Source organism: Geospiza fortis, unplaced genomic scaffold (assembly GCF_000277835.1).
Source record: "Geospiza fortis unplaced genomic scaffold, GeoFor_1.0 scaffold172, whole genome shotgun sequence".
NCBI classification, from domain to species: Eukaryota; Metazoa; Chordata; class Aves; order Passeriformes; family Thraupidae; genus Geospiza; species Geospiza fortis.
The window spans coordinates 3,641,500-3,651,400 of NW_005054309.1; the positions used below are offsets into that span (position 1 = coordinate 3,641,500).

The 9,901-nt window shown below is 57.2% G+C and overlaps 1 protein-coding gene and 2 non-coding genes across 3 annotated transcripts in view; all 3 read left to right on the forward strand.

The window, feature by feature from the left end:
- Positions 1–9,353, forward strand: part of EIF4G1 (eukaryotic translation initiation factor 4 gamma 1) — a 16,917-nt gene extending 7,564 nt beyond the window's left edge. The window contains 24 exon segments of the mRNA XM_031055368.1: positions 1–401; positions 1,356–1,444; positions 1,647–1,833; positions 2,200–2,333; positions 2,587–2,724; positions 2,916–3,089; positions 3,169–3,366; positions 3,623–3,769; positions 3,863–4,099; positions 4,180–4,284; positions 4,695–4,848; positions 4,956–5,053; positions 5,152–5,254; positions 5,374–5,476; positions 6,067–6,323; positions 6,415–6,530; positions 6,685–6,857; positions 6,991–7,116; positions 7,200–7,281; positions 7,498–7,596; positions 7,711–7,845; positions 7,934–8,015; positions 8,091–8,231; positions 8,348–9,353. The exon segment at positions 1–401 is cut by the window's left edge and continues 70 nt beyond it. Of these exon segments, the coding sequence (XP_030911228.1) occupies positions 1–401; positions 1,356–1,444; positions 1,647–1,833; positions 2,200–2,333; positions 2,587–2,724; positions 2,916–3,089; positions 3,169–3,366; positions 3,623–3,769; positions 3,863–4,099; positions 4,180–4,284; positions 4,695–4,848; positions 4,956–5,053; positions 5,152–5,254; positions 5,374–5,476; positions 6,067–6,323; positions 6,415–6,530; positions 6,685–6,857; positions 6,991–7,116; positions 7,200–7,281; positions 7,498–7,596; positions 7,711–7,845; positions 7,934–8,015; positions 8,091–8,231; positions 8,348–8,529 (3,661 nt within the window). The 3' untranslated portion in view covers positions 8,530–9,353.
- LOC115947701 lies at positions 1,489–1,565 on the forward strand. Its single transcript, XR_004081555.1, has one exon. It is a non-coding gene; the product is annotated as a small nucleolar RNA SNORD66 (small nucleolar RNA).
- LOC115947694 lies at positions 2,767–2,841 on the forward strand. Its single transcript, XR_004081548.1, has one exon. It is a non-coding gene; the product is annotated as a small nucleolar RNA SNORD66 (small nucleolar RNA).
- Positions 9,354–9,901: the final 548 nt, after the last annotated feature.

The window sequence follows — 9,901 nt, forward strand, 5'->3', positions numbered from 1 at the left end:
CCCCCCACCACCCCGGGAAGAGCCCTGCCCCGAGCCCACTGCTGAGGCCAATGGGGTTTTGGAGGAGACGCCTGAGGCGGTCCCTGAGGCGCCCGTGTGCCAGCCAGTGCCGGTCTCTGAGCCGGTGCCTGTGCCCACCCTGGACTCCCCCGTTGCCCAGCCTGAAGAGCTGCCCCTACCCAATGGTGTGGAGGGCACCAGCAAAGCGGAGCCGAGTGAGGAGCAGCCCGAGTCAGATGTCAGTCCCATCTCAGAGCCTGAGGAGCCAGCCCAGCCTGGCACCCCTGCCTCCCCACCTGCAGAGGAGGAGGAGGAAGAGAGCGAAGGCCCTGGTGAGACCCAGGAGCGAAGCTTGAGCCCAGCCCCTGCCCCTTCGCAGATCTCGGAGGCGACCGCACAAGGTTGGGAATGCTGGGCTGCAGGGTGCCCCAGGGTGGGTGTTGGGTGGTGGGGGGCATCGCATGGCATGAGGTACAGGGAGGGTGTTGGAGCAGGAGATGTGGTTAGGGGTACAGGATGTGTAGGTATGGGATGCTGAGGGGGACAAGGTGTCTGTGGATGGTGGGATCAGGGAGATGTCTGGGGAGTACATCTATGTGGTGATGTATGGGGTGGGTATAGAGGGCTGTGTGTGGGGGATGTCACAGGGAATGGAAGTGTGTTTTATATGATGTTTTACGCAGGGTGTAGGGTGATGTATCAGGGTTGTATCTGAGGATTGTCCCCAGTTGTTGAGGACGCTGGGAGGTGGCGGATTGGCAGGGAAAATGTAGGGCATGCTGTGTAGGGGTATGCAAGTACACAGGGGTGATTGAGGAAAGTGGGGTTCCCTGGGGACACGTTAGGGTTTCTCTTTTTTTCTTTAAGCATTTTGCACAGGAGTGTTGGGGTTACATAGGATGATGGGGAAGATGGGTTCACAGGATGTGTTTTGTGGAGTGCCTTGGGCAGGGATACATGGGTGCTCTAGGAGGGCAACCTCAGGGCAGATAAATTTCTGGGGAGCACATGTATGGGCTGGTGTTTAGGGGTGCCAGGGAGGGAGTGTGTATGAGAGCAGAGATTTATATGGGAGTGTCCCTGTAAGAGCTGCCTGTAGAGCAGTGTCTGCAGGGATCCTCTGGCAGGATGGGGAGCACACACTAGGGCAGTGGTGTGGATGGGAGGCTTTGATGAGGCACATGGTAAATCCGGGTGTGTTTGGGGATGGGGGCTGTTATGGGGTGGCAGGACCACATCCCTGTGGCTGCATCTTGAAGCTCACCTGCTGTTACTGGGGCCTTGCTGGTGACCGCATAGCTAGTGCTGGGGACTGGGAGGGTTCCTGTCTTTCACCTTCCTGCCTCTCCTCCCAGTCGCCATGTCGGTGCCAAAGAAGAAACGAAGGATGAAGGAGCTGAACAAGAAGGAGGCAGTAGGTGATTTGCTGGATGCCTTTAAAGAGGTGAGTGTCCTGGGGTGTCTGGGGATCACCCGGTGTCCCATCTCCTCCTGTGATGAACTCTGCTTTGTGCCATCGTGTCTGGGCCACTGATGCTCTGTGATGGTAATGAGGATCTGAGGTGGGGTGGACACTGAGGAGTGGGGTGAAGGGGACAGGAACAGGCTTGTGTGGGTGACTGCTGTCCCTGTCCCCTCTGCTGCAGTCTCAGACTGGTGATAGTGCCTCAGAGGCAGAGAACAAGCCCCCCGTGTCTGCCCCTGCCAGTGAAGCGGAGGATGTGGCTCCTGCCCGTCCACAGGAGGAGTTGGAAGAGACGTGGGAGGAGAAGGAAGACAAGTTGGCCCCGGAGAAGGGCAAGGCTGCTGGCCAGAAGTATGGCTACAAGGAAGGTGAGCTATGCCTGGGCACAGTCCTCCGCAGGCAACCACCACCTCTGGACCCAGCAGTGCGGAAGGTGTGGGTAGCATGGTCCCTGTGACCTAAATTTTACATTCTCCTCCTATCTTTGCCCCAAGCTTGGCATGGGATGGGGAGCAGAGTTCCCAGCACAAGGGTCTTGGCAGGAGGAAGGGACCTGGTGGAGTCAGGCTTTCTAAGCATGCATGGTTATGCTCATGGTGTACCAGCCTGGGGCAGTTTTGCAGTTATCTATATCTCATCTTGCTTGTCCCTGTGTGGACACAGACCCACCATAGCTCAGGGTGGAGAATATGGGACAGGCCACATCAGAGTGTCCCTCTTGGCCCCCACTGCAGAGCAATGGAAGCCATTGAATCCTGAGGAGAAGAAGCGATATGACCGGGAGTTCCTGCTGGGCTTCCAGTTCATCTTTGCCAGCATGCAGAAACCTGAGGGGCTGCCCCAGATCACAGATGTGGTGCTGGACAAGGTCGGTGCGGCCCTGGAAATTGGGGAATTGTGGGTGGTGGTTAGGTGGGGATCTGGCTCCTCTTTGTGCCTTGGGAAGGTGGGACAGGGACTTACTTTTGTGCTCAGGGTCCTGTTGCTGCATCTGCAGTGACCCTTGAGCCTGGGTTTGGTGGGTGTGGGGGCTCCTCTGGGGCCTTTTTTCCAGTTCCTTGTCCCGGCGCTGAGGCTGGGGGATGGATCCGTCCCGCTCCTCTGCCCCCGGGCATCCTCAGCCGTGTGTACCTTCGCAGGCCAACAAGACCCCGCTGCGGCCAATCGACCCCATCCGCATCAATAGCATGAACTGCAGCCCTGACTTTACCCCCTCCTTCGCCAACCTTGGCAGGCCTGTCATGGGCAACCGGGGCCTGGTGAGTATCTCCTCACTTCATTCCTGCCATCCTGCTCTGCCTCTCTGTGATGATCAAGCTTTTGAGCCGCTGTGTCTGGGCCACTGATGTCCATGATGGAGTTGAGGATCTGAGTAGGTGGACTGGAGACTTCTGGGAACCAGCTCATGTGGTGTTAGAGCAGAGAGCTGAGTTTTTTTTCCATGTGTCAGCCCTCAGGGTTGGGTCCCCGCCGCTCCCAGCCGAGTCAGAGGAAGGAGCCCCGCAAAATCATTGCTACTGTGTCCCTCAATGAGGATGTCAAGCTGAACAAGGCTGAGAAGGCCTGGAAACCCAGCAGCAAACGTGCTTCCGAGGAGGAGGATCCTGAGAATATCAAGACACAGGTGGGAGCTGGGGTGGGCAGGCAGTCAGAGGGCCTGGGGGAAAGGTGCCCAGCTCTTGCTGACCCTGTTGCCCTTGCAGGAACTGCTCCGCCGTGTCCGCAGCATCCTCAACAAGCTGACACCCCAGATGTTCCAGCAACTGATGAAGCAGGTGATGGAGTTGTCCATCGACACGGAGGAGCGGCTCAAGGGTGTCATTGACCTCGTCTTCGAGAAGGCCATCTCGGAGCCAAACTTCTCTGTTGCCTATGCTAACATGTGCCGTTGCCTTATGGGGGTAAGCAGAAGCTGGGTGATCCCCTGTTGAGCAGGGTTTTTTTGGCCATCTCAGCTGAGCTTCGTAGTGTGCAGGTCCTTCCATGTGGAGTGGGGAAACTGGGGTGTGTGGATGGAGGACCGTGTTCAGAGTCTCAGCGGGGCATCACAGTGTTGTAGGGTGGCTTTTCCCTGATTTGATTTAAGCCACCTTATTTGCCCAGCTTTTGGGGGAGACACAACTCATGCTCTTTCTCTGGGTTGTACCTGTCCTGCAGCTTAAAGTGCCCACAACAGACAAGCCCACAGTGACTGTGAACTTCCGCAAGCTGCTGCTCAACCGCTGCCAGAAGGAGTTTGAGAAGGACAAAGATGATGATGAGATCTTTGAGAAGCGGCAGAAGGAGATGGATGATGCCAGTGCTGTGAGTTGTGGTGGGAGTGTACTCTGGGGGCTGGCGTGGGTGTCCTTGGCTTGGCTCTGGACCCTGAACTGGCCTGCTGTGCTTTCCGTGCAGCCTGAGGAGAAGGCGCGTATGAAGGATGAGCTGGAGGAGGCGCGGGACAAGGCCCGACGACGATCCCTTGGCAACATCAAGTTCATTGGAGAGCTCTTCAAACTGAAGATGTTGACGGAGGCCATTATGCATGACTGTGTGGTGAAGCTGCTCAAAAACCATGATGAAGAGTCTCTTGAGTGCCTTTGCCGCCTGCTTACGACTATTGGCAAGGACTTGGACTTCGAGAAAGCCAAGGTACTCCTTGCCCTGCCCTACCTTGCTTGCTCTTCCCTTGCCTTTAGGAGAGATGTGACCATGGCTCTGTCCCTCTATAGCCCAGGATGGACCAGTACTTCAATCAGATGGAGAAGATCATCAAAGAGAAAAAGACGTCATCCCGAATCCGTTTCATGCTGCAGGATGTGATTGACCTAAGGCGGGTAAGATTGATGGAATGCAGTTTCCTGGGGACTGTTCTCCATCTGCTCCTTGGTCCCTTGGAGCTGCTGGCCTATGTCCTCTGAGTGCCAGCAATCCATGTGTCCGCTCTAGGAGAGAGGTGGGTATGTGAGCTGTGGCCAGCCCCAGAGACACCATGCTAGCCCCTGCTCTTGGTTATCATGGTAGTGGTAGTGGGCACACAGTAATTGGCGGCTGTTTAATGCAGGGGGGCTCTGGAACCTGAGCCTTTTTGTGCCAAAAGCTGCCACAACACATGGAGAGTGGTGATGGCCCAGGCCGGAGACCAACCTGAGACTTTGAGAGTGGGGTGGCTGGGAAGGGGGAATCCCTTTCCCTCCATCTTTCAGCCATTTCAATTCCCTCTTCCCTCCTTCCCTGCCCTCTGCAGAATAGTTGGGTGCCGCGGCGGGGAGACCAGGGCCCCAAAACCATCGATCAGATCCACAAGGAAGCAGAGATGGAGGAGCATCGAGAACACATCAAAGTGCAGCAGCTCATGTCAAAGGACAAGAGGAGAGGACCCCCTGGGCCATCCTCTGGTGGTGAGTGTCTGGGCTTGGGGACACATGAGTTTGCTAGGAGTGGGTTGCTCCTGCTGGACTCTGCTCAAGGCTGGTCTGCACAATATGACTGTCCCTCTTGTGCTCAGGACGCAGTAGCCTGGTTGCAGATGATGGCTGGAACACGGTGCCCATCAGCAAGGGCAACCGGCCCATTGACACCAGCCGGTTAACAAAGATCACCAAGGTGAGGCTGGGCGTGCGGTGGGACAGCTGAGCTGGCCTGGCCTGGGTCATGCCTTGCTGGGGGATCAGGCCTGACTGTCTCTCTCTCTCCACCTGCAGCCTGGATCCATTGACTCCAATAACCAGCTCTTTGCACCAGGTGGGCGGCTGAGCTGGGGCAAAGGCAGCAGCGGAGGGTCTGGCGCGAAGCCTGCAGATTCAGGTAGGCAGTGTGGGACTGGCTGGGTGCTGTGGGACAGAGTGGGAGGGGTGATCTTTCCCCTGGCAGTTCCTCTGCCAGGGAGTTGCCGAACTCTGAGACTTCCCTCTTTTCACGCCCAGCATCTGATTCAGGGCGACCAGCCACGAGCACCTTGAACCGCTTCTCAGCGCTCCAGCAGTCAATGCCTGCCGAGAGCCCAGAGTCCCGCCGTGTGGTGCAGAGGTGAGGGGCCAGCCCTGCCTTGGTGGAGGGGTGTGTGGGGTTGAGGGAGAGCCCCTGATTCAGTCTTGTAGTTGATCAGTGTATACGCAAGTTACAGTATCAAAGCCCCTGTGGCAAGATGGGGCCTTGAGAGAGCTCGGAGTCAGTGGTGAATCCTTGTGGCAAGGAGGGTTGACCTCACCCTGGGTGTCCTCCCTACTGTTCAGCACTTGGGTGACCATCCCTGGGTGCTCGTTCTGGCATGAGGTCCTTGGATAGACATTAATGGGCAGGAGTGTGAGATCCCCAAAGAGAACTGGAGTTTGGATTTGTTTGGGAGAAGAGGAAAACAAAGGGAGGCTTTGCCACAGTCTGCGTCATAAGAAAGGTGTGGGTCGGACAAAGGCAGGCAGTGCTCAGCCATGCCAAGGAGCAGAGTACAAGGAAAAGGGTATGAGTTGGAACAGAGGAGAAACAGAGAAAAAGAATGGTCAAGTGCTAAAAGAGAGGCGGGGATTGGAGTGGCACAGCCTTACTTTACAGAGCTCTACAGTCTGGGGTCAGGGAGGGTGGTGATGGGTTCTTCACGCTATGACCTTTCTCTCGCCCAGGAGCAGCTCCAGCCGTGACAGGTCAGAGAAGGCTGGGGACAGAGGGGACCGGGAGTCACGTTCGGAGAAGGGCAGCGACCGTCTAGAGCGTCTTGACCGTGGGGAGAGAGTAGACAGGAACAGGTCTGCCCTCACCAAGAGGAGCTTCAGCAAAGAGACAGAGGACAGGAGCCGAGAACGGGAGAAGCAGGGCGGCCCCGAGGCCGTGCGCAAGGCTGCAAGCATGACGGAGGAACGGGACCGGAGCCGAGAGACTGGTGAGCTGGGATGGGGTGATACCCAGGGTCTGGCTGCACCTGCAGCTCTGCCTGTCCCAGGTGGTGCCTGATCCTTGCTCTTCTCTTGCAGTTAAACAAGAGCCAACACCTCCTGCAACATCCACCAAGCCCGCGCTGTCGGAAGAGGAACTGGAGAAGAAATCCAAGGCGATCATAGAGGAATACCTGCACATCAATGACATGAAGGTGAGAGAAGGGGGTGGCCATGTTCCTCTGACATGCCATATGCTCCCCTCCCTATATGGTAGCACTGTTGGGCAGGGTTCTGGTGGTGCCTGGATGAGGAAGGGGGGAGCCAGAGCTGGCTGTAGGGCAGTACTGACCCCCCTTTTCCCTGCAGGAGGCCCTGCAGTGTGTGCAGGAGCTGGGCAGCCCCTCTTCACTCTACATCTTTGTGCAAAATGGCATCGAGTCCACGCTGGAGAGGAGCACCATCTCCCGTGAGCACATGGGAGCCCTGCTCTGCCAGCTGGTGAAGGCAGGCACGCTCTCCAAGGAGCAGTACTACAAAGGGTGAGGGGCTGGGGCAGCCTGGCTTTGAATTTGGCCCTGCCTTGAGTAGGACTCAACACTGAGACATCCTGAAGTCCCTCCTAGCCAAGGGTATGGGGACTGCTGGATCCCAACAGCTCCCTCTGCTCTTCAGGCTGCGGAAGATCTTGGAGATCGCAGAGGACATGGAGATTGACATCCCACACATCTGGCTGTACCTGGCTGAGCTCATCACACCCATCCTGCAAGAGGAAGGCATCCCCATGGAGGAGCTGTTCAGGTGAGGGCTGTGCTCCTCAGCAGGGCTGGCACAGGATTCCTCCAGAGGGCAGGTAGCTCACCCAGGTCTCTTGTGCTCTACAGGGAGATCACAAAGCCCCTGGTGCCCATTGGGAAGGCCACCACGCTGCTGGTCGAGGTGCTGGGCTTGTTGTGCAAGGGCATGGTAAGTGCATGAGGCTTGTGGGTGCTGGCTGCAGTCTCAAGGACTGGCATCCTGCTTGGGGGCCAGATGGGGATTGAAGCCCCCTGCCTCAAGAGAGGTTGGTGAGGGGCATCCCTCTCAGTATCTGGGTCATGGGGCTGGCATGGCTAAACTACAGTATCTTCCTCCCTGGAGATGGAGGGCATGCTGTGCTGATGCCAACTGTCTGTCCCACAGGGCCAGAAGACCGCAGGAAAACTGTGGCGGGATGGGGGCCTGAGCTGGAAGGAATTCCTGCCTGAGGACCAGGATGTCAACAAATTTGTCACAGAGCAGGTGGGGGCTTGGTGTCAGCAAGGCACAGAGGTGGGCTGTGGGCAGACGTTGGGCAGTGTGAGAGTGGCACTCCCCTGTGCTGCCTTCAACAGCTCTCTCTGCCTGCTTCCCCAGAAATTGGAGTACACAATGGGGGACAGCTCAGACATGCCAAGCCGCAAGGAGCTGACCTCAGAGGAGCTGTGCAAGCAAATGGACAAACTGCTGAAGGAGAACCCGAACAACCAAAGAATATATGACTGGATTGAGGTGAGGGTGGGGACGCAATGCCTGAGTGTCTGGAGGCTTCCTCTTTGCTCCCTCTCCAGCTCACAGTCCTTTACCCTCCCCCCTCTAGGCCAACCTGAGCGAGCAGCAGGTCTCGTCCAACACGTTTATCAGGGCCCTGATGACGTCTGTGTGCCACTTGGCCATTGTCTGTGAGTACCAGGGTGAGGTGGGAGCAGGGGGGTGCCCCTGCCTGCAGTGCCCCTCTCACACCCTGTCCCCTGCAGTTGAGAACCCGTACCGCGTGGACGCCATGGTCATCCGCAACCAGGCCAAGCTGCTCCAGAAGTACCTGCGGGATGAGCAGAAGGAGCTCCAGGCACTCTATGCCCTGCAAGCCTTGGTGGTGAAGTTGGACCAGCCTCCCAGTGAGTATTGTGGGTGCGGGTGGGGCAAGGAGAGGGTGGCAAGTGTGTCCCCCACCCTAGCAGGGTGGCTGGTGGCTGGAGAATAGCAGAGGTTCCCCTTTGTCCCCCCACCCCAGACCTGCTGCGGATGTTCTTTGATGCCCTCTACGATGAGGACGTCATCAAGGAGGAGGCTTTCTACAAGTGGGAGTCCAGCAAGGACCCGGCTGAGCAGCAGGGCAAAGGGGTGGCTCTCAAATCGGTGACAGCCTTTTTCACCTGGCTCCGGGAAGCTGAGGATGAGTCGGACAACAACTGAGCAGCTGTGAGGAGGAGGAGGAGGAAGGGGGGAGAGAGAGCGGGGCACCCTGGGGAGTGACTCCATCCCTTCCCACCCCTGGCCCCCATGGACTTGCTGATGCCAGGGCTGAGGGACCTACTGTGCCCCTTGCAGCCCCCCTCTCTTTTTTTCAGTTCTCCTCTCTCTTCTTCCTCTGTCCTGGTTCTGTTTGTAAGGCCTGTACGAGGTTGTCATGATGATAATAAACAGATGCTGACTGAGGCGGTGGCTGCCATGGGTCCCCTTGGGGACCCTCCTCGCCCCCCTCCCAGTGCAGGCACACCAGGTCTCTGGGAGTGGGGCAGAGCACCCCTGGATTCATGTCATGGAGAGGGGGGGATGGGATGGGGACATATTTCTCCCCTCCTCTCCCTCCTCCTCTTTCTCCTTCCCGCTTCTTGATGAAATATAGAGAGATTATATATATATAAACTTATTAAATTTGGTTTGGGGACAGGAGCGTGATTTCTCCCCCTCCCCTGTCCTCTCTCTATTCCTCCATCACTGCCTGGACCCCCTCCCCTCTATGGTTTTTAAATTTTAAATATAAATCATTCCCCCCCCAGCTCCTACTCTGACACCTGGGGAGGGTGCCGGGGAGGAGGGGGGGTGGCCCCTTCTCTCTGGGCCAGGCTGAGTCCCCTCCACGACCCCAAAAGCTCCCATCCTCCTCCCAAACGTTTAAGGCCACAATTGGGCAAGCAACAGGGCGGCCCCCTCATCCGCGTCCCCTGTATTTATAGAGCGCCGGATGTGACGAGCCGCATGTGTAATTATTAAAACAAGGATTCAATTACTGGTCACGTGAATTTGTAAATAATTTTTTTTTTTGCCTTTTTTTTTTTTCTTTATGGAGTATTTAATTGAAGATTTAAAGGCATCTTTTCACCCCCATGTCCCTTGTGCCTGGGCTGGTGTGGGGGTGCCAGCCTTGAACATGGGCAAGGCCCAGCCTTGTCGCTGCAAGGCAGGTAGGTACCCCCTGCTCCAGGGTTGGAAGGGTGGCAAGGGGATTGGATGTGCCTGGAGCCAGGCCCCCTGGACTCCCCTTGCTGGCACTGCCCGGCACAGTGTCTCTGGAGGTGGAAGAGACAGCCCTGCCAGCACCCTGCCTGTGGAGCAGAGCCCCGATGTCCCCAAATGTCCCTTTTCCCACAGGCATGAGTGGCAGAACCTGTGTGGGCTCCTTGGGGCAGGAGATGGGAGGTGTAAGTGCCCCCTACACCCTCCAGTGCGGGAGGGCATTTTTCTATCAGCCCCTCCTGGCCTTGTCTTGCAGTTGGAGTGGAGCTGGGGCACAACTGGCCCCTGCTGGTGTTCCCCTGTGGGGTATCCCTGCTGGGGACAGAGG